This window comes from Rousettus aegyptiacus, unplaced genomic scaffold (genome assembly GCF_014176215.1).
Source record: "Rousettus aegyptiacus isolate mRouAeg1 unplaced genomic scaffold, mRouAeg1.p scaffold_m13_p_3, whole genome shotgun sequence".
Lineage (NCBI taxonomy): Eukaryota > Metazoa > Chordata > Mammalia > Chiroptera > Pteropodidae > Rousettus > Rousettus aegyptiacus.
This window is the reverse complement of record NW_023416306.1, coordinates 6,806,747-6,834,371: the sequence shown is the minus strand read 5'-3', so window position 1 is coordinate 6,834,371 and position 27,625 is coordinate 6,806,747. Positions and strand designations below refer to the sequence as shown.

At 58.2% G+C, this 27,625-nt stretch overlaps 2 protein-coding genes across 12 annotated transcripts in view; one reads left to right on the top strand and one right to left on the bottom strand.

Annotated features, from left to right (window-relative positions):
• RALGPS1 (Ral GEF with PH domain and SH3 binding motif 1) overlaps window positions 1-27,625 on the top strand; it is a 240,160-nt gene that overhangs the window by 113,988 nt on the left and 98,547 nt on the right. The window lies entirely within an intron of this gene.
• ANGPTL2 (angiopoietin like 2) overlaps window positions 10,090-27,625 on the bottom strand; it is a 34,491-nt gene continuing 16,955 nt past the window's right edge. For both annotated transcript variants that reach the window (XM_016131703.2, XM_036218307.1), the window contains exons 3-5: window positions 15,469-15,662; window positions 13,565-13,835; window positions 10,090-11,830 (exon numbers count right to left, since the gene is read on the bottom strand). In XM_016131703.2, coding sequence (XP_015987189.2) covers window positions 11,631-11,830; window positions 13,565-13,835; window positions 15,469-15,662 — 665 coding nt within the window. In that variant the 3' untranslated portion in view covers window positions 10,090-11,630. The remainder of the gene's footprint in view (window positions 11,831-13,564; window positions 13,836-15,468; window positions 15,663-27,625) is intronic.

Genomic DNA, 27,625 nt, shown 5'->3' with positions numbered 1-27,625 from the left:
GGGACCCGACCCAGCCCGGTCTGGGGGGACCGGGGAGGGTTCCCTGGAGGGGAGCCCTGAAGGGTGAATAAGCAGGGTGAAGGGTGGGAGGTGAGCGTGCCAGACAAAGACGGCGGCTTGTGCAAGAGCCCTCAAGTGGGGAAAAACATGTTTGTTGGGAAAACTGGCTGGAGTAGAGGACGAGGGGGAGGGTGTCACGAGAAGCAGCTGGAGTGGAAGGGAGGGCGACATCGCCCGGGGCCTCGGCGCAGAGAGTGGGGCGCCCAGGCTCTGACCCCCACCAGAGCAGTCGGGGCCCGCAGGGTTTTGAGCAAAGGCATGACCGGATCGGATTCACATTTAACACGTGTCACGGGCTTTGCATGTGGCGTAGGAGTGGCTTGGAGGGGTCCAGGCTGGAGGAGGGGAGACCAGGTTGAGGGGTCCAGGCTGGAGGAGGGGAGACCAGGTGGGGGACCGTGCAGAAGCCTGTGGTGTGTCAATGTGTTTCAGAAATTGCTGGAGAGGGAGGCGAGGCCCTTAGAAACAGTTCATTTTAGAGCAAAGCCTTGGAAAGACATAAAACAGCTGTCAGTGAGCCTGTCCCTTATACCTGATGGAGACACACGTGTTCCTTGTACTTTGGCTCTGAGAATGAGTGTGCACATCTGAGCGGCGGGCTTCCCGAAAGCAGAGATCAAAGGGCAACACAGGTGCTCTCCCGAGCCGCCCCCCGAAGGTGGGAGGGGTGGGGCTGCTGGCATGCCCACAGTGCCCCTGTTTCCCAGAGCATGTGCCAGAATGGCTGTGGCCCCCCTGTACCCTGGGACCGAGACTCGTGGTTCCCGAGTCGGGGCTACCACAGTATCATCCGGCTGTGCCCACGTCTGCCAGCATTCAGGGTAATCCTTTCCCCGAAGGCCCAACCGGAAAAATCCCATTCCACATGCGAGAAATCCAGCCTTTTTTCCCCGCAGTTCCCCGCTCCACGTGTGTCCAAGGATCCCCGGGCGAGTGCTCATTTGTTCCACAGATCCATCCTGGTGGCTGCACCGTGCCTCGGCCGGCTGCCCGGCCCAAACCTCGGGTCCCTCCCTCCAGGCATCGCCTGCCTTTCCTCACCGGTCTGTGCAGCCGCAGCTGCGCCTCCGGCGAGCCAGGCCCCTCCTTCTGTGGTGACGGGCGAGGGGATGTCGGTGGCACTGAGAAGAGCTCGCGTCCGCACTTCGGGCCGCCTGCCCTGGAGCCCGGGCCATGCCCCTTCTCCTCTGTGCCCACGGCCACGTGCCGCACTGGCCGACCTGTTGCCCTTTGTCCCGTCGGGTTTCCCTTCCCCCGAAGGAGGTGTCCTTTCTCTCCGGGTCCCAGCAGGGAAGAGCCGCCCCCTGACTCATCTCAGACATGCTTCTCAATCAACGGAATGATCTCAAAGACATAACCCCCCCCCCAAATGCAGGAAACCTTTTCCCTTGTTCTGTAGCGTGGTCGGCTGCATGCCGTCTTACATCTCTCCCTTCCAGAAGAGAACTTTGCCTTTACTTTTGCAATCTCAGGGTTTCCTGCCTTAAAATTTACATTTCTCTAGGACTTCACAGTCTTGCTCAATTTTTGCAAAACATCCAGTGGATGTTATTAAAATCCCCATTTTGTGAATGAAACAAAACAAAACAAAACCACAGTTTGACTTATGACTTACCCGACGCCGTGTGCCAGGCGGGCACCAAGTTTAACGGAAGATCTCATGCTCTGGCTGGGGCCCCTCTCGCCTAACTTATGCATCCTCTGTTTAAAGTCTCAGTCTCCATGGAGAGAAACAGTGTGGGAGGAAAACATGGCCGGGAGGGGTTTGTTTCCCGCATGCTTTGCTGCCCAGAGCCGGGCACCTTGTCACATTTCGTCCCTTCTGGGGCACAGGGAGGACTTGCAGTCAAGCTTCTGTCCGGGTCGGGAGGTTTTTTTTTGTCCGATTCCCAGAAAGGAGGTGAGGCCACACGCCCATTTTGTGCGAGAGAAAGTGTGTTTTCCTAGCAGGACGGCGGCTCCTTCTCGACCTTCGGTCTTCGGGTTTCTGATCGGAAGCGAGCGGGGACGGCGATGGCAGCAGCTCGCGCGCCTTCCCTCACCAGGCGACGGGCACCGCACTGCACTCTCCGCACTCGCCGTTCATGTCTCCCAATCCTCCCGCCGCGCCTTCCTCTGCGGGAGGCACTGTTTCCCACTTATTTCGTAGCCGCAGACGCCGAACAAGACTCACGTGGAAGGTCTCACCACTTTCTGGGGGTGGGACCAGCGTCAAACCCAGGTCTGACCCCAGCGCCCAACCACGAACCGCAGAATATGCCGGAGAGTCCCTGTCACAGGTCTTCACCCTCTGGGGAAACCAGGAGAGTGGGCTGAGAAGAGGAGCGTCCCCAGGGACTGTGCACTGTGGCACAGGGGCCTCAGATGGGGGACCAGGGCCCTCCCTAGCCATAAAGAAGGAAAGAGTTAGTGGTGGAGGAAGGACCAGTGAGTCTCCATCCTCAGGACCGACCTGGGCCGTCGGGACACCTGTGCCGTGTCGGAGAGGAGCGTTAAGGTGGTGCTTTGAGAATCGTGCAGTAGGGTGCTTGCAAGATGCCCCCCGCCGCCATGGTGTCCGCCTATAATCCCTCCCCCTTGAGTGCGGGGAGAACGTACTGACTTGCTTCTAACACATAGAATGCGACAGAAACAATAGGACGTCGCTTCTGAGATTGGATTATAAAAGGATAATGCCTTCTGTGCTGGGCGCTTTCTCTCTCTCTCCCTTGGATCACCCAGCCTGGGGGAATCCAGCCGTCACGTGCTTGGCGGTTATGTGGAGAGGCCCATGCGGCCGGGGATCGAGACCTGCCAACAACCCCGTGAGGGTGCTTGGAAGCAGACTCTGCCTAAGTGGTGCCTTCGGATAAGATTGCGGCCCCAGCAAAAAGGTTGACCGCGCCCAGCTGGCATCCACTCCAATTCCTGACCCACAGAAACTGCAAGATAATGAATGTGTATTGTAGGCTGCTAAGTTCGGGGATGACCTGTCACACAGCGCTGGATAACCAGTACCTTGCACGCAAGCTTTTTCCCTGCCCCACATTCATTATTCTGTTGCCCTATCTGTATGTGGACAAAGTCAGGAATAAAACTCAACACACGGAAGACTGTAAGATTGGCCTCTGGGGAGCAGGCAGTGCTAGGTCCTCGTGAGAAGCTGATTTTGAGGGGAGGACATCCTGTGGGCGGAGGGCGTGGTCACCCTTGGAGGGGTGACGAATCTCGCGGCTCCCTAGGGAGGAAAGGTGCCCGAGGAGGGCCTGAAGGCATCCCCGTCAGCGTTTGCTGGCCTTTGGAGTGTAGCGTGTTTGGACGTTCCCTTGCCCAGGAAGGCCTGCCGGGGAAGCGAGGCCACCAGAAGGGTGGGGCTCAGGAGTGGCCTCTAGCACCCGCTCCTTCTCCTAACCTTCTCAATGACAAAAGTAGCCCACTGTTTGTTGTCCAACCCATTCACACTGAAAAGTCTGCAAAGTAAAAAGTGAAAATCCCGTCTTCCTCTCCCGTGCCCCAGAGGCATCCGCCGGTGGTGGTATGTGCCCTCCCAGACGTCTAGCCTGCGTGTGCGAACGCGAGTGCGTGCGGGGCGTGCGAACGACACCGCGCCTTCTGGCCAGGACGGGCACGCTCCACGGGCGCTCACGGGCAGCAAGCGCAGGCCTCGTTCGCCCTTCCCGGTGGCCCCGTGGCTCCCGCAGACCCCGGGCGACGTGAGGGCGGTGGCCCGGACGTGAGCCGATGGCGTTAGCTGGGCCCTGACCCGTGACCATTTCGGCGTTTCCTGCCGTCCCGCTTTGACGGGACGCCCGCGAACACCGTTGCCCGCCTGTCTTCCCCCGCCCGTCAGAGGGTTTCCGAAGCGCTGAGGGCCGGGCGCGGGGTTGCCGGGACAGACGCCCCGCGCCTCTGTCTGTGACCGCGGGAGGCTGGGGCCCGAGCGGCCTCCCAGGGGGCTGCCGTCACGCCTCCGGCCGCAGAGTGTGCGCCTGCCGATCTCTCCACTCTCACCAGCGCTGGATGTTTACTATAAAATGATGGGTGAAAGACGGCTTCTCCTTTTAATACACATTTCTCTTCCTACCAACTTTTTGTGCTTTTGGAGGAGAAGCCGTTTTCTTTTTTCAAACATATGTTCCCCAGACTCTCCTGGGCCCGATGTTAGGCAACTTTTAGGTCTCCCGCCCCCAGCTGCTCAGCCACCCTCTGCTCTTGCTTCTGTGTCCTGAGTGTCTGTCCTGAATGCCTCTCTCTGAGCCCCGGCAAGCCCTGTGCTGCCCTCATCCACGAAAGGCTACCTGGCTGTCAGGTTCCCGTGGAGGAGGCTGACGGAAATCCATTCCCCGGCACCCTTGCCTGGGCCGAGGCCGGCGTTCCAGGCGCCGGAGAGGCTAAGTGCTTCTTCTAATCCCTTCCCCTCTTCGAGATGACTAGGGCGTTGGCCCCTGTCATCACACAGCCCCAGAAGGGAATTCTAACTCCATCTCCTCTACATTAGCTTCCCACCTGGGCTCAGGGCCACTCCCAGCTCTGCTAAGGGGCAGGGCCAGTGTGGCCTGTCCACCCTTGCCCAAGGAGCTCTCTTTCTCTGTCGTGAGATGCCTGTTAGCTTCAGGAAGGTTCACGTGCTGAAGGAGGGGCAAGGGGGGCACCGCTGACCAACTCGAAAGCCAGATTGATCACGGCCGTCGACCAGCAGGGGCTGGGGCCGCCAGACGGCCTGCCCACTGGAGGTGCCGCCGCGGAAGGGCTGTGGGAAGGCCGCGCGGCCGGGGGGGATGGTCTCTGGGTTCCCACGCGTGGGCCGAGCTGGCCCAGGATCCCCCCGGTCAAGAGAGACGGGGGCCCTCGAATGTCACGGTGGTGGTTGGTACTAAGGTACCGTGTCCACGATTGGTGGATCCTGGACTAGGGCTGGCTCGGGCCTCACTCTGGCATCTGAGTCAGGCACGGAGGTGGGAGACGGGCCACCACATCGGGGACCCGGTTACCGGGTGACGTAGATAGACCAGGACTCGTACCAGGCAGAGTCGGCGCACGAGGCGACGACCAAAGCAGCCACATGCCAGACGCTGTGAGTGCAGTGGGCGGGGCTGCGCCTGAGGCTCGGCGGACAAGTGGCGTCTCGCCCCACGGGGGGAGGCGGGGGGGGGGGGCAGCATCGAGCGGCTTCAGCCCTGGCAGAGGGCGGAGGTTCTCTGTGCTCGCCCCGTCGCCCCGCGCCCTGCCCAATCGGGCAGGCAGCCCTGAGCCGCCTCTCCCACATCTGGAGACCTGGTGTCCGTCCAGACGCTTCTGCACGGCCGCGCTGGCCGACTCCCTCTCATACCCGCTCCTGTGGGCAGCAGGCCCCGAGCCAGGAGGACTCTAGGACACATGGACTAGGGAGTGACGAAAGCCGAGAGAGGAGCCCCGGTGGTTTCATTGCGTCCTTGGGGACAGTGACCCATCGCTGCAGGGCCCGGAGCCCCGATCCCGAGCGTTCCAGGCCGCGTGCTCCGGGTGAAGCCACTTAGTGCCTCTGAGCCTCAGCTCCGTTTGCGTGAAGGGAGAGTAACAATCGGACTCACTTCATAGGGTCGTTGTGAGGGTTTGAAGAGGCCCACGCGGTGCCTGGCACATGGGGAGCACCCCACAGGGGGTAGGTGGCATGAGCGTCACCCGAGCAGAACGCTGCCAGGAAGACTCCCCACCGTGGGGACCTTGTTGCTCCTGTATCCACACAGGCTATTGAGAAACTCGGGGGTCCAGGAGGGGCAGGGAGCGGCCCCTCTGGGTGCAACCAGGTGTCGCATTTAGTGTGACCCAGCAGGGCCTGGAAGGGTTAGAGGCGTCTCCGGTGTAGGGATGGGGTCGGGAAGGGAGGGGCCGGGGAATATAGGACACAGTCTCATGAGTAGGGGGCCGGAGTCCATCTCGCTGGCAGACTATGGTCCCTAGAGAGGATGGGGCCAATAGCAGCTGGAGCAGCGTCTAGACACTTTCTGGGTACAGACGCAGCCAGGGAGCCCTCCTTTTCGGGGAACCCAGGCACTCCCCCACCTCTCCCACAGCACCTACTCTGCTCCGAGGCAGAGTTGATGGGATGGAGGTGGACACCCCATTCCCCTCCCACCACCCCGCCTGAGGGGCCAGTCGGACCCTCTGGCCGGGAGTCAGTGTTGGAATGGAGAGGTGCTTGTAAGTCTTTGCTGGCACTCGGACCAGGAGGACATGTGAGCTCAGGAATCCTGTGCTCAGCAAAGCAGATGGGCTCACAATGAGAAACAGAGAGCGAGCGAGCGCCGGCAAGCAGGGACGAGCAGCAGGGGAGGCCGAGAGGCTGAGGACGCGGCCGCCTCGCCTCTGGACGGCTCTCCAGCCAGTTTCTGGTTCCTGGCCTGCACGGGGCCCAGCTGTGTCCCGGCTCATGGCCTCGGGGAGATACCTCGTGTCCTTATGTAACCAGCTTATTAAGTGAGCTGGAGCCAGTCAGGTGTAAGAAGAAACCCACTTCATTTTTTCCCTGGCGTCCTTTCCAGCCCGCTCTCTGGACCAGCTTTATTCCCAGCTGATGCCGAGGACTCAGTGGGCCCCTTCGTCTTCCTGCCGTTAGGCACGAGAAAGCCCTGTCGTTGCCTCCTGTGTCCACAGAGGACACGTTCTAACTCTCACGCCATTCCAGACGGCCGAGTGTCGTAATCAGAAGTCCTCAGAGGCCTGGGCCGGGGCAGGCACGCGGCCACCTCTTCCCTGCACCCCGCTGACCGCTAGGCCTGGGCCGGGGCAGGCAGGCGGCCCCCTCTCCCCTGCACCCCACTGATCGCTAGGCCTGGGCCGGGGCAGGCAGGTGGCCCCCTCTTCCCTGCACCCCGCTGACCGGTAGGCCTGGGCCGGGGCAGGCAGGTGGCCACCTCTCCCTGGCACCCCGCTGACCACTAAGGCCTGGGCCAGGGCAGGCAGGCGGCCCCCTCTTCCCTGCACCCTGCTGACCGCTAGGCCTGGGCCGGGGCAGGCAGGCGGCCGCCTCTCCCCTGCACCCCGCTGACCGCTGCCTCCCCTACCTGCTGCCTGCTGCCGCGCGCGGCCCTGGGGGTTCGCACAGGGATCGGGGGCCAGCTCGTGTGGCTGGTTCGGCCGCAGTCCCGGGCTCGTGCCCACGCTCTTTTTCCCTCTTTGCTGTCTTTTCTCCCCCTTTTTTTTTGGCTGCTGCTTCTTCAGACTGCCTCTTCTGGGCATCTCTGACTCGGCTCCCCGAGGGTGACGCTTCTCTAGCTGACCACTCTGCCGGGCTCCTGTTCCCCCTGCACCACCCCTACCCCCACCCCCACCCCCACCCCCACCAGGGCTGCCCCCTGGCTCCCGTGACACCTTCGTCCATGCTCCCCGGCCTCGGCTTCCGGGGGGCTCGCGAGCTGCTTCCGGCGCGTCAGGCTCACCGCCCTCTGCCTCGGCCTGTGGACTTTTGAGGCGTGAGTTGATCACAGTGCTCAGGCTCGCCCGTGCCAAACTCCCGAAAAGGTGCCGTGAAGTGCCTCTCCCTTGATTTAGGGTGAGGGGGAACCCGCTCTCCTGGAGGTGGTGGGGAACAGCTCGTCCCCCCACCCCAAAGTGCTTTTCCTCACTTGTGTCCCAGGCCGCGGGCGGGCCGTGAGCTAAGGCTGCAGAATCAGGCTGCGGCCACCCTTTGAGGTGGCCGTGTCTCTGTGCTAAAGTGCATGATACTTGGCAGCCTTTGGCATCCAGATAAAACCGAGGAAGAGAGAGTGCCTCCTTAACATTGTCACACTTTTCCTTCGAGCTGGTTGTCTGGCTTCCTCAGTAAGCAGGAGCCTTTATAAGACTGTGTAAAACAGACGAGGCGGCCGTGGAGGTCAGGGAGGACCCCCGAACCCCCACAGAGCATCTGTGGGCTGCGAGCATCGTAGACACCCACAAACATCGCTGTCAGTAGTTCAAAGGCTTCCCTTTTCAATCTTGCTCCGACTGACGAGATTCGGGGGACCCCCGGGGCCCTGTCAGTATCACTCGCCGTCTTCCTGCCGTGTTTCCTGCATGAGCCCAGTGGCCAGACACCCTCCAGTGACTAGGCTAACGGCCCAAGCCGGGATGTGGGGGGTTTGACGGACAGGGGAAAGTCGGGGTTTCACTGACTTCCTTCTGGATGCACTCACCACGGAGGCCTGAGTAACAGCGGGACTTTGGTGACTGTGGGCCTTAAAAGTCGCTGGGCACGTGGGTGAGGAGGGGAGTGTCCATGCGGATCGGCCAGACCCAGGGGCCACCGGCCGCGTTCGCTGGTGGGTGCAGCCCCCCGCCAGGCACTTGGGCAGGGCGCCGAGTGCAGCTCTCTCGTCTCCTCCTCCCCTTGGGTGCTCTTCCCCGCCCCCACTTTGCTCTAGGAGAGTGGGTTCCGCGTCTCCGATGGGCTTGTTCCTTCCTCTCCTTCGGGGAGCGATGTGGCTAAGACTCAGGTCTGAGCATCGGGGCGAGACTTGGGAGAACCCGCTGGTGTCACAGCCTGCTTTTGTTTAGACACCACCTAGTTTAGAAAAAGGGTGGCTCCGCCTCCTCCGGCATGCTTCCCAGAGCGCTCTGTTCTGGGATTTGGACCCAACACCAGTGACTGGTAGGTTGGACCCCATTTTCCTTTGCCATTGTCCCCGACGCTGCACCCCAGGTATGTGGGGGAGGACTAGCTATGGTCTGGGCCAGGGTTGAAATAATCTCACCAAAGAGCATCCATATTCCAGTATGACCCCCAAAACTGACCAAATGGTTTGGGAGAACGGAGTTGAGAACTCCTAGTGTGTGCCCGTCACCCAGAACCTTCTGAGTTAACTGCTGCTGGGGCGTTTGTCCCAGCAGTCCGACCGCGGGCCTCATTTTCTCTTCTTCTGTGACGTGAGAACAACCCACCTTCACAGGGCACTGTGGGGGGGTCACACAGGAAAGCAGAAGTCCAATCCTGGGCACGCAGGAGGCGTCAGGAAACCCCAGTCCCTCCCCAGCTACAGCGCTGCTCCCTCACGGTCATTAAGAAGAGGGATTTTTGGGTCCGGAGGTAAAAGTGCATTTTAAACTCTGGGATATACATTGCCAAATTCTCTTCAAAAATATCGTGTCCATTTATCATCTTACCCAGAGTAAATTTTTCTCCACTCCCTTGCCGACGTGGAGGCTGGCATCTTTTTCATCTCCGCCAAACCAGCAGGCGCCGTGCGATGGCCGAGGCTTGATTTATGCGCCCGCCTGCTCGTTACTGAGTTGGCTCCTTTTCTCGTTTGCTGGCCATTTGTGAGTCTTCTAGTGTGTGTTTGTGTGCTTTACCAAGTTTTCTGTCACAGTGCTGGTACCGTCTTAATCTGAAGGCATTCTTTGTGTGGCATGAATATCAATCCTGTATTTTTTGTCTTATTTAATATTTGTCTTTCAGTCTCAGTCATGTTTCGTTTCGTTTTTCGGGAGGGTGGAAAACTTGGGGGCTTTCTTCAGTTACGCCCCTCCGTCTTTTCCGTTATGGCTTTGGGGTTTCCAGTCATGCCTAGAGCTGCTTCGCTGGGCGCGGGTTTGTTTTACGGGAAGGTGCTCCCGGCAGTCAGTGTGGAAGTTGGGTGGAATGAGGGAGCAGGAGGCACAGGGCTCCTAGTCTCGTGGGGAGCCCGGTGCAGTGGCCGAGGGGAGAGGAGGCAGACGCCCACACTGAGGCAGAGGAGAGGGCTCGCCTGGAGGGCTGGGTCGACCTTGTGCGGGGGAGGGAGAAGTCTTCATTTTTGACCTGAGCCGTTGAGTCCATAGTGCCATTTGGTGACATGGGACCAGACGAAGATCTGTTAGGTGTTGACTGCACTGAGGTGTTCCCAGGACATCCGGGGCGTGGCTGGATGTGGTGCTCCCGAGAGCCCCCATGGCCGGAGGCGCTATCAGGGGGCTTCCGGGGGGCATAAATGGGAACCAGAGATGGGGAGGGTGGGACCTGAATGGTTTTGAATCTCTTCCTGGTTTTAGTTAAAAGGCTGTCCGGTAGGCGGTCCCAGGGAGGCATTCCAGAACAATAACATACAGTGCAGATACATCCAGATAGCACTGACGGCTTTTATTGCAGATTTGTGTCATTACAAGGATAATTTGGGAATATATTAAAAAAAAAAACCCTCCCTTTTATATACACAAAACGTGCTACATGGTACACTTTGTGAGGATGCTGAGGTAACAGGCACACACCCAGACATGGACAGTACCGAATGCTCCAACACCTCGCACGCCCCAGCCCACACGCCCACCGGGAGGGTCTCGCACTGAGTCTGACACCCCACGGCCACCACCCAGGGGGGCCACTGGCCCTCGGTTGTTCCGGAACTCACAGGAAGTAGCAAGTTCTCGTTTTCGTGGTGTCTGCCTTCTCCAGGGAAGTGTAGTTTGGGGACAAGATGCAGACTCTGGTCAGCCTGAGAGCGTGGGACCTTTGGTCTGTAGACATTGGGGGTCCCAGCGATGACGATGACTCTTCAATTGAATAGAGCTCCTGGACAAGGCAGGTGATTATTTCTGTGAAGGTTAAAATGACACGAAGGCTAAAGTGTGAACGGAAAATACAAAACTGCGAATACATCATCCGTGTGGCCGGTGGTCAGCTTTGGGGCCTGGCCGTCTCTTTCCCGGCCAGACACCTGGAGTCCAGACAGTTCCTACTTAGAGGCTAGGGACTCTCGCCTAGAAAGAAAGGACCGTGCAACAGGAAAGGTGAGGAGAAGGTAGGCACGGAGTGGAGGAGAGAGCGGAGAAGACACCTGGAGGTACGAGTGGCCGAGGACGGAGACGCACGTGGCGCTTACCGAACGGAGTCAGGCGGATGGACAAGTGGGCGGATGGATGGATGGATGGTGAAGATCCTGAGGACGGGGAGCAGGGCGTGGAGATGGAGGGGGATTTCGAAATTCGATTAGGTGCCCAAACGGGTGCTCAAGCGAGGAAGTGGGGAACCCCCGTGTGAGAGAAGAGCGTCGCGGGCATGCCTGGAAGATTCCAGGCCCGTGGACGCCCAGGGTGAGTCTCTGAGTTGGAGCTGTACAGTCTGTGATCCGCTCTTAGGCTCAAGTAAGGCAGCAAAATGAAGTGCTTTTCTCCTCAGAGGAAAGCTGTTGGTGAGAGCTTCGACATGTGAGAGTTGAATATATGTGTATTTGGGTATATAAGGCAAACCTGTATATGTATCTAGATATATTACATGGGGCATATATCTAAATGCATATATACGTGGCATACACGTACGTGCACCGAGTCGGCTCGTGCACGTGTATGTTACGAGGGTATTTTGCAGCTGTGTTTTTATCGGAGGGATTTGGTTTACATAAAGAAAGACTGGTCTGCAGTCCTGTCCTGTCTGGAAACGTGAGGGGCTGGCTGTCTGGTGTGAAGGAAGGTAGTAGGGACAGAGAATACTGCGTCGATCCGGTTCCGCTGCCTGCCGCAGCGGCGTGGGAAGACAGAGTCCAGGATCCCAGTCCTCGCGGCCCCCAGGCCGACCGGCGAGGAGCCGCTTCTCGTGCTGGGGCCAGCGCGGCCGGGCAGGCTCCTGGCGAAGGCCCCGAGAGGCCAGGAGGGGAGCTGGCCTAGTGGAAGGTGTTGGGGTTGGGCCGGATCATCATCACCACTTTCTTGAGCGAGTAGGAGCCTCCGCGGAACTCAGCCCAGTAGACCCCATCCTGGTAGCGGCTCCGGTAATGGCCCCCGCGGTACCAGACCCCGTTGAGGTTGGAGTGGGCGCAGGCGTTGTACCACCAGCCTCCCTTCTGGTAGTGGGCGCAGTTTCCTGCAGGAGAGAGGGGGGTGCGGTCTCAGGGAGGAGGCAGCTCCCCGTGTCCGCTGTTTGCTTGGGGGTCTTCAGCAGACCCTCTCTGGGGGGCAGCTGGAGCACGCTTCAGAGGTAGACGGGGCCTCAGACCCGCCCACACCTGTCTTCGAGGCTCTGGCTAATGAGCTGTGTGACCTTGGTCAAGCTACCTGACCTCACTGAGCCACCGAATTCTCACTGCAGAATGAGGATCCGCGTCATGCCTCCCGCACGGGACGGAAGGAGGGCCCGTGGTAAAGCACTTAGCCCAGGCTTGGTGCAGAGGGAGTGCTAGGGGGACCCCACATGTCAGGTTTAAAGAGAAACCGGAAATGACCTGAGGTGGGGGTGGGGGAGAAGGCAGAAGGGTTTCTCTTAGGAGTTTAAGAGTCATGACTATTGGATCAAGAGCCTTTCTAGAGTGATGAAGGAAGTGCTTGAGAAAATTCTCTATTCTTCCCCAGCCTGTATTCCAGCCAAATATAGTTTTTATTCTCAAAAGAAAGATATTTTTATGAACCCCTTGGCGCTATCATGTCATGCGAGGCTGTGCTGCCAAGGACAAGCAGTCCAGGACAGCAGGGAAAGTGGGCAAGGTGCGGGCGGCGAGCAGGGGCACGGCCCCTCACAGGCAGGGGGAGGACGGGGGCCGCCGCCCCCCCTCCCGGCTGCCTGGTCCAAAGCAGGGCTCCCGTTTCCTGATCAGGCCGAGGAAGAGGACCCCCGCCCAGTTCAGTTTGTGGGTTGGGGGGGCCTCCACAGGGCTGGCGGGCCGGCTGAGGCAGAAAGCTGAGGGGAGGCTCAGCCCAGGTCTCCCCAGATGGTGCCCTGAGGCCGCAAGGACCAAGTGGCAGTGCTGGGTCAGGAGGGCAGAGAGAGTCCTCGGCAGCCACGGCCGGCTCCCCCGTGCCCGCAGAGGCCCGTCCTAGGCTTGCGCACACGCTCCGGGGCCCAGGCGCTCACCGCCTCACCGTCACTGCCCGTGCTGCTGGACAGGCCTGACGGTCAGGGTCACAGAACAGTCTTCTCCCCGCCCCCCACGATGTCCCTGAAGAACGCTGTACCAACCCCCCTGTCCCCACCCCCGCCCCCCACGTCTGACCGGCTCTGAGGGTCGTCTCTGGCCTCTCCACCCTGATGTGGTGGGAACGGCCTGCTGAGATGTGGCTGCCATGAGGACCTGGAGTGGGGACCTCCGTCCTCCGCGTGTAGGCAGCAGAGCTCGCCTGCCGTGCAGGTCACAGGTCGCCCTGGGACAGCCCTCAGAGGGGAGGGGCTGGCCTTCAGACCAGGACCCGGTGGGAGCTGGGGCAGGAGCGGCCGGGCTTGCCATGAGGACAGACAGCCCTGGCCTGGAGGTGGGTCGGCCCTCCCTCCAGACCTCCCCAACTTTGCCACCCAGCAAGGGCCTCATCTCAGGAGGTTGGGTGTGGGACTTTGGGGCACAGTAACTGCAGGGGTGGGGAGTGGAGTCTGTGCTTGTAGTTTTCTGTTTTTTCTCTTGTTTTTAATCTAAGAAAGCCCTGGGTGTGAGGTGCGCCCCTCTGGCCCCGCTTTGGCAAGGCGGTCTGTGGGCAGTGGGCGGAGGAGCGGACCCCCCAGGGCAGGGGCCAGGCCAGGCAGCCAGATTCTCGGGCCCTGCCGTCCGGGGCTCTGGCTTCCCTTCACCTCTTTCCCCTGCCCTCCACCTGGGTTTGACTCCGCTGCTCCTACCTGTGTAGACATCGTGGTCTCTGTCCAGGGTGGTGAACTGCTTGCCGTTGTGCCAGGTGAAGGAGTCCCCAGCGTTGCCGTGGTAGCGCCCCAGCCGCAGCTTGTAGTACTCGCTCTCAGGCTCCAGGCGGAAGCTGGCATATTCTGCAAAGACCTTGCGGCCAGACCAGTCCTCCATGGTCACCAGCAGTTTGTAGTTGCCTTGGTTCGTCAGCCAGTAAATGTTCTCCAGGCCCAGCCAGTACTCGCCGTCAATGTTCCCGAACCCTTGCTGGGGAAAACGTGGGAGAGTGTTAGCCAGGAGTGTGCGGCGCCCTCGGCCAGCGGCCAGCGGGGCTCAGCCCAGGACAGAGGGGCCGGAAGCCGGCAGTGCGGGAGGCGGGCCTGGGGCAGGTCCCGCCTACTCGATGAGTGTCAGTCACGCAGTCCATCGAGACTATTTATAGAGAGCGCCGGCTCCGCGCCGGGCATCATGGGAACATGGGGATGCTGTGTGACCTTCGCCACCTGGTCGTGTAGGACCACGTGCGATGCGGTCAGCAGAGACCTCAGCACGCAGCAGGCGTGCAACAGGCGCGCCTCAGACAAATCCCTACCTTCTCTGAGCTCCCGTTCCCTTGCCTGGGGGTGGGCGGTGTGTGAGGGTCCCACGGAAACCCTAAAGTACCAGGCAAGTGTGAGTGTGACACATGTACTGCATCCACCCACGCTCCTCCCTAGGTCAAAGATCATGGTTTTGTTATTTTGTTTTTACATGTAATTTGGGGAGTCATCAGCTGAGTGGTAGCCACTGAAGTCTTGAAAATAGATGGATTCATTAATAATATAATAATAATTAATAATAATAATAGCCAGTATTTAGTGATCTAACTACTATACTGGCACTTTTTTTATAACTTTACATAGGTTAACCTATTAGTTCTCATGTCAACGCTAAGAGCTAGGTGCTCTTATTATCCCCCCTAGAAAAAGTCAGCGGAAGCCCAGAGAGGCCCAGGGTCCCAGAGTGCCTGAGCGTGAGCCAGGATTTGAACCAAGAGCCCAGTCCTAACCATCGGGCTCTACTGCCTCTGAGAAAGAGGATACAGAAAGGAGGAGGAATGCGTTAGGGAGAGATTCCGGAACCTCTCAATGAGAAGGCCAGCAAAAATAAAGCTGGTCAGGAGGTGGGTGGGAGGGCCGCTAGGACAGGAAGGGGGCACGGCAGAGCCACGGGCGGCGTCCTGGCCAAGGGAGTTCGTAGGCCTAGGCTCTGGACACTGCTTTGCCACTTCCCAGCTGGGTGACTCTGAGCAAGTCATTTCACTTTTTCATCTGTAAACTGGGCCATTACCAGTACCTGCTCCGTCCTAGGGTTGATGTGAGATTAAGTGAGATACTAACGGAAGCCCGCGGTGGTACCTGGCCCGTGGCGTAGTGCTGCCTCTTCATCTAGGGGTGGGAGGCAGAGGTACGGCCCAGCCCCGGCAGCCCTTTCTGCTACGAGGATGAGCGGTCAGCCCCCTGGGGATGGGGAGCCAGAGGACGAGCCCTGGAATTAGGACCCGCACGTTCCTGCAGCTCCCTACAGCAGGCCCTTGGGGCTTGCCCCTTCTTTCCCGAGGGAAGCCCCAGCTGGGAGCAAGATGCTCCACACACCCAGCCGGAGCGAGGGGCCGCCGATCCCCGCCCCACCTGTGGGGCCGTGTGGTCTGCACGCCTAACCTGTGTCTTGCAGCAGCTGGCGAGTGGCAAGCGGGTCCCCGCCATCTCCGGCAGGTGTGCAGGAACGGCCCTGTCAGGGTCCTTGCCTCAGAAGTTTACTGTCTGGGCCTCATAGGCCCCGGCAGGTCAGCACGGGCCTTCCTTCCCTCTGCGGGGCTCTTTCGCTGGTCAGTCAGGGACCGATAGGCTCCGCCCCTCACCTTGTATGTCTCCCAGTTCCTGAAGAAGTTGACCGAGCCGTCCAGGCGCCTCTGGATGACGGTCCAGCCCCCAGGGTCGTGCCTCTGCTCGCACCACACCTGCATGAGGCGGTTGGTGTTCTCCGGCTTCACCAGGTAGATGGAGCTGGTGTCATGCCCGTCTTCCAGGGCCTGCAGGCAGTCTCTCCATGGGCCTGGGGACACAGACGTGCACATGTCACACACCGGCCTGCTGCCTGTTTCCAGGCCGCCGAGTCACATGCACCCCCTCCCCCCACTGCACCTCAAGCAGCACAGCCTCCGACAGGGCTCTGGCCGCCGCAAGGGGAGGTACAGCCGCCCCCCTCGTCCGCGGTTCGCTTCCCGCAGATTCAGCGCCCACGGTCCACCATGAAATGGAAACTCTCATAAACAAACAGTTCGTAAGCTTTAAACGGTGCTCCGTCCTGAGCAGCGCGGTGACACCTCATGCCGTCCCGCCCCATCCCGCCCAGGACGTGCGTCACTGCTCTGTCCAGTGTCTCCGCGCCGCGCACGCTGCCCGCCTGTCGGTCACTCAGCGGCCGTCTCGGTCATCAGGTCGACTGCCCTGGCATCACAGGGCCTGTGTTCAGGGCACCCTTACTCTGCTTAGTAACGGCCCGAAGCACAGGGGACGTGAGGCCGGCGATTCGGATGTGCCAAGGAGAAGCCGTAAAGCGCTTCCTTTAGGTCAAAAGGGAAAAGTTCTCTACTTACGAAAGGAAAAACTTGTATGCTAAGGTCACTAAGATCTGCAATAACCATGAATGTTCTCCCCATGAAATTGTGAAGAAGGAAAAAAAGATACTTGTGCTAGTTTGAGAGAGAGAAAACAGTCATAAACCTTTATTATAGTTTATTGTTATTTTTATTTTTAGTTACTATTATTACTGTTACGGCGTCTGATTTACAAATTTAACTTTAGTGGTTTCGGACATCCACTGGGGGTCTTGGAGTGTAATGTGATATCAAGACGAGGGCTGGGGGTCTGGATGCTGGACTCCAGGCCCGCGGAGCCCTGATCCCTGGGGCGTGGCCTGGGCGAACTTCCTTACCTCTCCACGCTTCCCAGGTTGGCGGGAGGGAGACCATCTTTGCCCCGTTCTAGGTTGTAAGGATTACCGAGATCATTTGCGTGGTGATCTTGGAGTGGTTTTTCTTTTAGAGTTGGCGATATTGACAAAAGAAGGCGCGTGCCCGCTGACGACGGCAGTATTAACCAGCGCTGCGGGCCCCAGCGCCTGTCCGTCGGGGAGACCGGCCCACTGCCCACACCGAGCGCAGAGCACCGGGCGCCGTGGGCTGAGGTCGGCCGGTGGCACTTCCGTTCCGACTCCACACTCGCCTCTTCAGTGACAGCGCTCCGTGACGATTGCTGCGGGTTTTAGTGAATCCGTTTCCATGGAGTGAGGGGCCCAAGCAGGGCCCAGAGTTTGGCCGTGGAGCCAGCATTTTCGGGACATTTCTGGGATTCAGCCCCTGGCCTCCAAACGTCTTGGAGGGGACCAGGCTCCCTTTCAGCTCTGCCTGTGTATTTCCCATGCGAAACTCACCGCCGGCCAGATGCTCAGAGATCACAAGGATGTTTCATAGTCAGGCCCGTGAACTTAAAGGATGGTGTCTAGGACACACCTAACTCATGGCTCTCCTCTGAAACAGACACCAGACGTGTTCCGTGGGTTTTCAGGGACTTTACCGAGCTCGGGCTCTCTGGGAGTGTGACTAGCTGCTGTGGGCCTTCCCCCCGTCCCCGCCCCCCTCTCTGCTGGCGGTTTCCTGTGTTTGGGAGTCAGTCCCAATCAGCAAGGAGGTACTGACTTGAGTCCCCGAAGTCCAAGAAGCTGGGTTCTTCTTCCATCTTCATCTGAGGAACCGCGAGAAGGTTTTCAAGACTTAGCCACTAAATTACGTATTTTAAAACAGTATCACCGTGCTTCTGCTTCAGCTTCTCTCCAAAATATTCCCCAAGCCGAGATCAAAAATGCCAGTAAAATTCCAGCTCGTTCTTTCTATTAGTTTGTTTGTTTACTCAACGGCTGTTTGTTAGGCCCCTGCTGTGGCGGGTACGGGGTGCTGGCAGCCGAAGCCCAGGGCAGGGGGGCGCTGCTCTGTTGCCCCACAAGGGAAGAGCCACCTCCGTGGCCTCCTCCTCTCCACTTGAATTCCTGCTGAACTAGTCCTCTCTCCTCTGTGTCAGGGAGGGTGGGGAGGGGTTGGGGGAGGGGTAACACAGGTGGCAGGTGTACACAGCTTCGCCAGTGTAGCTCAAACGTCTCAAATTCCTTCCTGGCTGGTGTTTGGGCTTAATTAGTCCACACATGACGGTAAAACAGGAAAAGTTTAGGTTTTTTTGGTCTTTGTCACACGTCTCAGGTGGGCTTTTCCTGAGCGCTTGCAGCTGTGTGTGAGCATCTCACCTGGAACCTGCTGGGAAGGTGGGGGTGGGGGGTGGCTGTCTGGCTCAGCCCTCTGTGCCTAGTGCCCAACACCGAGAAGAAAGGTCAGTGTGAGTGCCTCCCACCGACAGTTAACTCCGAGGCTTTTCTCGTCATTCTGCAGGGACAGGCTCCCCACCTGTGTCCCTGTCCGCCAGCCCTCTGTCCCTCCAAGGGACGGGGTGGTAACCCCACGCACCGCTGTTAGCGGATGTGGCACGATCGGCTCCTTCCTTCTTTGCCTTGTGCCTCTTCCTTCCTGGGAAGGGGAGGCCAGACCTCCAGAAAGAGCATTCATGAAGGAGAAAAATGTTCCGGTTGTGTTCGGCCCACAGCCCCAGGGACTAAGGCAGAGAATAGGCGTCTGTCCCTGACAGCTGGAGCAGAGCGTGCAGCAGGCGGGGAGGCCGCCCGGCTCCTTACCGCGGCAGAAGCACAGGAGAGGCCATCCGATGCGAAGCCTGGCGCCGAAGTCCCCGCCGAAGCCTGCGGAGTCACACCCACTGCGAACCAGCGCCAGACCCACCCTGCAGAGCCGCCACGGGGCTCCCGGGGGGTTCTCGGACGGAAAGGCGGCACCACGTGAGGACAGGCTCTGAGGCCGCGAGAGCGGGCAGGTCAGCTTCACGGCTCCCGGCCTGAGGTACTTTTGTGGGTGCCATCAGGGGTTTCAGCTTTACCTTGGACATTTCTACAAAGAGCTCTTTAAAAGGCATGTGTTTTAACGTGGTCCGGGGTCATCAACCCCTTTAAGAATTTGGGGAAAGCTCTAGAGCCTCTTCGGAAAAAGGCACAGACTCACAATTTTGCTCATAATTTCGGGAGGTACGTGGACTTCCAAACCCCAGGTTACAAACCCCTGGCTGTAAGAGAGTCCGAACTGGAGAACAGTAACGGTCAAACACTGTGCGCCCTGTCCATGAAATCACACACGCACCCTCCCGGCGCACCTGAGGTAGGTAGTCCTCTTCCCGTTTTACAGCTGGGAAAAGTGGAGCCTGGAGGCAGGTGACAGCCCCGATGTCACGTGGCTGGTGAGGGGCAGGTCCGGGATCAGAACCCAGGTGGTCCGGGTGGTCCAGAGCCCATGTTCTAATGCTCTCCTCTTTTCCTCCGATGAGCACGAGCTCCGAGGTGGGAGGCACAGAGAGAAGTGTCCCCAAGACTGTTTTCGATCTTCGCCAGTCGGCAGGTTACAAAAATTAACATTCGCGCTTCTTATTCGTCGAGGCCTTAAGGACGATTGTTCTCCTCTGCTTACCTTTTGGTGTCCTTGGCCCAGTTTTCAATTAGTTTAGTATCTTTTATGATGTGGAAGAAGTTGTCCCTTCCTTTTCATTTTTTTTTTAAAGGTAAATCTGGCATTTCTGTCTTTTAAGGCTTTTAGGTATGGCATGCTTTCTGAAACCACAGAGTATGCATGAAATAGTGTAGAAGTGTTTAGTATTTTCTGCTATTACAAAAACAAAACAAAACAAAGCCAAACCCTCCGCATGTCTCCTGGTCCTGCCATCCTGCTCGACGCCCAGGCCCCATTCGCTTTCGTCAGTAGCCATGTTTTCAGACGATTTCCCCTCAGAAACCCATGCAGAGCCGTGGCAGATCCCGTGAATTCAAACACATTCCTCGTCCTGTGTTAATGGCACCGGTGGCAAAGGTCAGAAAATTACACAATGGATGAAAATTTGTCAGAAAAATACTTAGCACTGAAAAATCCACAGCCGTAAAACGATCAAGTAGCAGAGAATGGCAGCAGCGGGATTATCACGTGGCTCCATTTAAATGGCTGATTCGGAACGTCCTCCTTGGATGAGAAATCGGTGCCTGTCACAGATACACAGTGTCGTGTGGAGGGCCAGGCGAGGTGTCCGGCTTCGACTGAGGAAGCCGTGGAGGAAGCGCGGGGCTGTGGACAGGACCCCACTCTTGGAGTCTGGACCCCTCGGCTCAAACCTTGGTGGCCTCACCTCCCCGCAGCGGGACTTTGGGCAGTTCCTTGAACCTCAGTTTCTTCTACTGTAAACGGGGGCAGAGAACCCCGCTCTCGTCTGAGGCTCTCATGACCGCGAGGGCACCAGCAGCAGGCCGGCCAGGGCGGGAGCCGGCGAGGGTTCTCCTTGCCTGACAGATGGAAGCTGACAGACAGCTTTGACGTTGTCCACCCTCCGCCTCCCCCACCCCCAATGAATGAGTTCCTGTATCTGCTTTTGAGTTTCCAAGACTAAATGCAAGATTATTGACTGATGGATGTTTCCACAGAGGCGCATTATAAAAGTCAGGATTTCAGTGGAGGGGGCCACACAGATACGTTGAAATGACGAGTGGGAATCTTTTTTTGTTAATGAAACTGCATTGTCAGTGTGCAGCGGGCAGAGCTGTCCCCTTGGGCAGCGCAGGGGGCCCAGGCGGTGTTCTGCTTGGCTCCCGTCGGAAGGGGCAGCCTGGCCCGGAGCAGCGGGCCAGCATTAACTCGGCAGCACCACGGCTCCGAGTGGAGCGAGCACCCAACCTCACTCCAGAAGGACCTTATTTACACCCTCGTTGGAGCGGCAGCCAGAATGTCCCACGTGGAGGGACGTGCAGCCGCCATGGCTGAGCTCGTCCGCGTGGTTCCTTAGCGAAGCCGCACAGGGTGTGGAAGCACACAGGACTTGGAGTCAGGAGGCCTCAGGGGGAAGGGAGACGGCAGTAGGAACGCAAAGTGTGCAGGTCGTGGGCCACCAAATCCCAGTGTCAAACCCAGTCAGTGTAGATAGAGGGAACCAGGTTTGGGTACCAGCGTCCCCTGCCTGCTTCCTTCCTCCTCTCTGGGGTTCCCGGCAGGGGTCAGGCACACAAACAAAGCCTCCCAGGACACAAGGAACCACTTACTGATGGCCGATGAGGGGCACGCTGTCCCCGGTGCATCGCCTTCCTGGCGAGGTGGGGCTGCAGCTTGCGGCCAGGCCGGACCTAAGGGCGGCTTCTAGTCCCAGTCTCCTCCTGGGCCTGGGGCAGACCAGCGGCAGCCTGACGGCCCACGCAGGCCCCATGGAGAAAGGGCTCACCAACTGCGCCAGCTCTCAGTGCAGTCACCCCTTCCCCTGCCCCCGCCAACAAAGGTGGCCCCACGACTGTCTGACCAGGTTGGCCAGTGGTTCCCCTCGAGGCCAGGAGCTGTCAAGTGGGCAGACGGCGGGGCCTCTGTGGGCAGGAGTGATGTCTGCTCACCCTGGCTACGCCTAGGGCAGGCGGAGAGGGGCAGTGGCCCTCCTGGCCATGAGCTGGACTGGAGCACGTGGCTGGCCAGCAGTCGGCCAGGCCTCTTCACCCCCGGAGCCCAGGTCTCCGGACTTGACCACCTGAGGTGAGACAGAGGCCCCTGTGGCCTGTGGGAATTGCCCTGGGAACGTTTTAGTCCACGGGTGAGCGCTGGGGAGAGGCTTCTGTGATATCAGCATGACACACTGCCTTTGCGTGAGAACCGCATGCTGTTTTCAATTAGTCCCACTGATGGTCTGTCTCCAAAGAGCCTTTTCGCCACTCCCTAAGACGTTTTTTCTAACAGAATTGACTAGCTGTTGAAATTGGATCTGGAATTTCCTAGCCAAACGAACCTATCCGAGAGCCAGGGCGCGTGCGAGGCTTAGGTGCGAGTCCCACCCTGGCTGGCGTCAGAGGCCTGGGCGTCCTGCGCATGGGCAGCAGAGCAGACGCCCGAGGAGGGGGCGGTGAGGAGCAGTCGTATGTGCCGCGTGAGGCGTGTGTACCAGAAGGCTGGGGGAAGTCGTGTTTTGGTCACAAACATGTATGTTCTATGTCAGTCACCACTTTTCAGTGACCCGGAGTACAGAATGGCAACCTAAACTCAAGAACAGCCCGTCCGTTCCCAAAGGCATCTCAGGCCTCTGCAGGGCCTCGGCCGACGCTGAGGATGCCGTTCCTGGTCCTTTGGCGAAAGGGGTCCAAACGCTCGGGCCTGCGGTTCAGGCCGCTTAATGTGCCCTCGGACGATGAGCACAGTCCCTGGAGCTGACGAGCTCTTCAGTCCATGAAAGTGTTTGAGGCCTGAAAAAATATCCATTAGCTCTAAAATTTGAAAACTACAAAATCAAAATTTATAAGTATGTCATCAAATTTCTGCTAAGGGTAACGTCTTGTCGGATTCATTAATTGTTAAGTTTAGTCTTCGTGAAAATGTTATTCCTTTCAAAAACAATTTGTAGGTAGATTTTTCTCACTTCCCAAGAATTCTCGAACATGCCTGACGTTTGCCGAGAAATTGGAGCCGACCATAAATTAATTGTGTTACGCTTGGGCAAATAATTTCAAAAGCAGAATTATTAAAATTCTTTCAAAAGTCTCACAGTAAAAATTGTAGTAGATGTGTGAGGTGGGTTTATTCCAATGCATTTGATACGCTCTGAGGGGTCCCAAATAAGGGCTCTGAAGGCCCATGAAGAGCTTACGGGGACCCCGTTTCTGCCTGTTTGACCGCGGGACAGATAGACGTGGTGGCTTCGCTCCCCCAAGAACACGTGTGAAAACACTGCGCTCACGCCTGGGTTCCGGTCACCGCCCCTGGGCAGGAGGGGGAACGAGGACTTTAAAGCGAAGAAAGGAGAGGTTAGACTCGTCAGGGCTGTGGCGGGCGCGCTGGGTGGCTCCCGGGACTAGTCGCCGCGGACCCTGCGGGCTCAGTGCCGCCCGAGGCTTGGACGTGGAGGTGGGCAGCACAGCAGGGCTGCCTGGGCACAGCGACGAGAGTAACCAAGAGTCTTCGCGTAGAGGTCGGCGGTGCCATTCTGCAGGCGCATGGTGGAAGGGCTTCGCAAACCCACCACCACCATCCGCGGTCCTGGGCAGGTGGCAGCCCGGGCAGGTGGCGGCCCTGGGCAGGTGGCGGCCCTGGGCAGGTGGCGGTCCTGTGCTCTGCCAGCCCCTCAACCCTTTCCAAGAAAGGGAACCAGCGTACGAGGTCATTCTTAGACGATGTATATTGGCGTTCATTGATCACCTTTTAATTTTCTAAGTACTCACAAACCCCTCTTTTTAATCTATTCTGTAATTTTTCTGGGGTTTGACCACAAGCCAATCGGCATGTAATTTCTGGTATTTCGTCCTTTTTCTCTTTCGGAAAACAGGACCTTTGCCCAGCTCCAAGCTTGGTCTTCGTGATTCCTCGGTGATTGCTGGCACTGGTTCTGAGCATGCCTGCGAGGCCCTCGGCCCTCCTTATTCCCCCCTCCGGGAGGTCTGCCCCCCCACCCCAGAAGTCCTACTGGGCCTCCTCGGGGCTCCCAGGATCCCTCACGTGTTTATCTCTACCGGAATACAATGAGGACGACGACTGTCGTGTATCTAGAGCCTTTACACGCGCTCCCCGCTCATCCTCACGAGCCCGACAGGGAGGAGACTGAGGCTCAGGGCGATCGCATGACCGCAAAGTGGCGGGTCTGGGATTAGAACCCAGCCCTGCCTTCCAGGCCCCGGGTCCCTCAGCGCTGCGCTGTCCCACCGAGCTGGGGTTGCGGGGCGTCTGTCTCGCCCCGGACTGTGGGACCTGTGGGGACGGGAGCCTTCTCGGGGGCGGTGGCTGCGTGCCGACCTTCCCCGTCTAACGCCGAGCTGCTCGCGCCCCGCGCGCCCTGCTCCCCGCCCCCGTCCTCTTACCCCCGCCGGCCGCGTTCCCTGCCTCGTCTTCCTTCTGCGGTTTCCAGCTGGAGAACCAATAGTAACAGATCCGTCTGGGAACAGGAGCCACGCGAGGGGAGAGTCAGGACGCAGCCCGAGCCGTGGGAGACGAGGCCTGCGCCGTGTGCGGCCGGCCGCGTGGCTCGCCGGGGGCAGCGCAGTGCCCGGTGACTGGGTTTTCTGTCCTCCGAGACGTTTTCTAGCATACCGCCAAAGATATCTTACTTTCGACATTTAGAAATTTAATGAAGAAGCCTCTAATATTTGTCACTTAAACTGAAATTTCCCTAGCAAAATTATTCTCTGTATGCACGGCAATTTTAACTTAAATTATTGAATCCAAAAATTCTATTAAGGGAACATTACTTATTCATTTAAAAAAAAAAAAAAAAAAAGGAATGACATGAAGCCACTCTGAGTCCCGGAGCTCTGCTGGCTCACCCGGGGGTGCAGGGCCAGGATGCCTTGCGTCCGGAGTCATCACAGGGGAACTGCAGCTGAGGCCGCCCTGCCGTGGGGATCACAGCAGGGACAGTCTCCCGCGTCCCTGTGAGCAGCCAGTGCTCCCTGCGGCCTTCGTCGGTGCTGACCGCTCGGAAGTATGCTGCAGGCACGTGACAGCCCTTGCCAGCTTTGTTTAGCTGCTGTTGCCGGGTGCTAACCCACTTCCGCTTTATCCCTTTTCTTCTGGCGGCGCGTCTCAGGATCACGATGCAGTCTGCTGCATGAATTCACCACAGCAACCCCTTAGTGTGACCGGTGAGCTGGCCGCAGATGCCTGAGCTCCAGGATTTTCTAGATTACTCTCAGTCTGCCCAGTGCCAAACTGCTGGGACTTCCAGGCCACAGGGCGCCAGATATCACCCCTTCGAACAGTAACCAGCTGATTATCTCCTGGCCTTGTAAATAGCCTGAGCGTTGAGCCAAATGTCTTCGCTGGGAAAAGCCTGAGTCACGGAGGAAGAGCTCACCATCGCAGGCTCTCGTGGTCCCCAAGGTACCCCAGGAGGGGAAGGGAGAAGGCAGAGCTGGAAGGAAGATGACCCAGCTCGAACTGGAACGGCTTTTGTTTATGAAAAAGGCAGCAAAGAATGCTCTTTGAAATAGCACTGGATTACGTAGCTCGTCATGAATTTGAGAATCTCATTTTGTTCAACAACAACATTCTAGAAACGAGGCAGCACGGTACAGAGAGGGTCACGCGCTACGGAGGCACGAAAGCGGGGTCGGGTCCGCCCTCCGCCTCGGGGACCCGAGAGGCCCTCACCATCCTCGCACTTCCCAGAGGCGGCTCCAGCTCCCCACAGTGCCTCAGGCTAGGGCTGGTCTGCACGTCCGTCCGACCAACAGCTTCTCCCCTGGACGGACCGTGCTTGACCTCCAGAAGGGATGGAAGCCACAGGGCGACATGTTCCCGTTCTCTGTCTTACAACACACCACCGTGCCAGCGTGCGTGCTTCCCTCCTCCCAGGGCACAATAAAATGAAAGGGGGGCGGGGAAACCCACCCAGGGAGCACTTGGCCTGAGCTGTCCAGGCGTCTCTGGCACAGCCCGTCGGTCCTGAGGAGGGCGGGTCCTGTGTGTGACAGGTGGGGCGGCGCGGTCGTCGCCCAGTGTGGCCGCACGGGCAGATCACAGCTACCGATTTTTATATGTTCAGGGTTAACGTATGTGAAGAGATCAGGACTGAGACTTAGCTGTACATTTAAACGCCGGGTAGAAGTAACTTCTGGAGAGTTTGTCCAGATTTGATACAAATTAAAAATCAGACTTATTATCTACAGCTTCATTTGGGTCCATTTACTAGAAGTCAGGCGTACGTTACGTTTTCTGTTGAGCTCACTTGTTTTGGATACTATAGATGATGGTAACTGAATTCTTCCTTTGTGTGTGCGTGTGTTTGTTTGTGGCACGTCAGGGTTGTGATACAGTCCACTACGTGAATTCACCTCAGCAGTCCCTCCGTGTGACTGGTGAGCTGGCCACCAGTGGTCGGGTCAGCTGGTTCCTCCTAGGTGGCATTGTATCAGAGGGTTCTTAGTGACGGTACTTTTGTTTTTAGAACCACGACAGTTCTAATGACAAGTCCACCAACTCTGTTCCCAGAGCCCTTTTACAAGGAGCTGCTTGGAACCGGAACGTGAAATGGTGACAGAGGGTCAGGCCTCAGGCAGCTGGCACCGGGGCCGAGTTAAGCGTTTATGGAGTGATTTTTACACCGGTTCTCCTCCAGCCTTTCCATGGAAACGTGCAGTGTCCCAGGATGGTTAAAGCAGATGTGGGTTTAAGCCTTGGCTGAGCCACCTACAAGCTGTGTTATCTTGGTTAAGTCACTTAACCTCTCTGGACCTCAGTATCCTGGATGTTACTAGTCCAGGGACCAGTCTTGGCCCTGCCACTGACAGGCTATGGGCTCGGGAGGTTGTGCCAGGGGATCTGAGAGGCCCCTAAGAGGCTCTAATGTTTTATGACTTCATGGCCCCTTCTTATCCTGTTGGGAAACAAACAGCTGATCATGCTCTTCCTCAAGAGAGAAAACATCTAAAAATGCCTGATCTTTCTGGTTTTTAAAGATTGGTTTTGGACGAGGCCTCGCTGTGGCAGCTCGTAGTAACACTGCCTTTTCTTGTCTGATCATTGGTGTCGAGGATGGGTGCTGTGGCTGCATCTGGGCTGAGCTGAGCAATGGGGTCCCAGGCCTCCCAGAACCATCTCCCAGAACCATCTCCCAGAACCATCTTGGGAGGCCGGAGCTGAGGCTCCTGTGCCTCTTGGAGAGTGAACCCCACAGCCTTCCTCTTTAACGGACCTGACCGACATGCAATTACGTGTCTACGTCAAGGGCACAGAGCTGGAGCACAAGGTCAAGGGGTATGTGAGTATGAGGAAGAGTAGAGAGGAAGGAAGGGCAGCATCAGTAGGACCCCAAGGGGAGAGGGCCACAGACTGGGTGGGCCATGTGGCCCAGGCCTTGTCGCAAGCGTCGTCCTCAGGTCTGGCCAAACCCGAGAGAAACAGGACAAAACCCAAGTGAGATGCCGAGAAAGCCAGGAGCCCGCGGCCAGGCCAGCCCGTTAACTGTCTGGCAGGGACAGCCGGTGACTGCAGCTTCAGATAAGTGGCCGTGGCTCCCTCAGTCCCCTGGGGAAGGAGCGCTGGGGGCCGAGCGGCCTGGACAATGAGGAAGAGAGTGGACGGATGGCTCTGAGGCTGCGGCATGAAAGATTTAAAAGCTGCCAAAGCTTGAGTGCAAAGGTGTTTAATTGCAAAGATGTTTCTGGCTGAGCGGTGTCTCCAGGAACAAAGAATCTGTTGGGCAAGAGCACAGAAGGAGGTTTTGTTTTCCAGGACCAGAACCTGCCCCCGAGCTCTGTGACCAGGCCTGATAAGAGCTCTCTGCTGGTTGGCTGAGAGAGACAGTCTGCTTCTCCGCCCACTCAGCCCGACACCAGGCAAGGGAAGGGCCCCAGCCAAGACCTTCACGGCTCTGTCTGCCCCTGAAGCATCTACAGCCAGGTGCTCACTGGTAACACCGGGGCAGGAGCTCGGAGGGCAGATGGGTCATAGGAATCTGTCACTAACTGTCAGTACTCTAACATTTGGAAGGGCTTGGCTTAAAAAAAAAGAAAGGTAAATTATAGCACATCCGAGTCTCCATAATAAAATCGCTGCCATTCCCTCCCATGGAGGTATGCTTTCCTGCGTGGGAGAGAAAGGGGTCGGGTGCGTGCAGGAGCCCCGGACGGCGCCCAGCCCATGCTGGTGTGTGAGTGTGAAGAAGCAGGGGATGCGAACCATTCGAGGTGCCAGGAGGAAGGCCGCGCCCCTGGGGCTTTGCACGGACGCAGGGACCCGCTCGTGACTCGGTTTCCCAACTCCCAAGACCACCTGGTAAACGCTCACAAATATTTAAAGATGCAGCACTGAGGTCCTTACTTCGGTCCAGCTTTCCCCTTCTACTCCCGGCGGACTCAGTCATGCTACCTCGGTGTCCCCATAGCCCCTCTGAGGGGCACTTAGCACACCG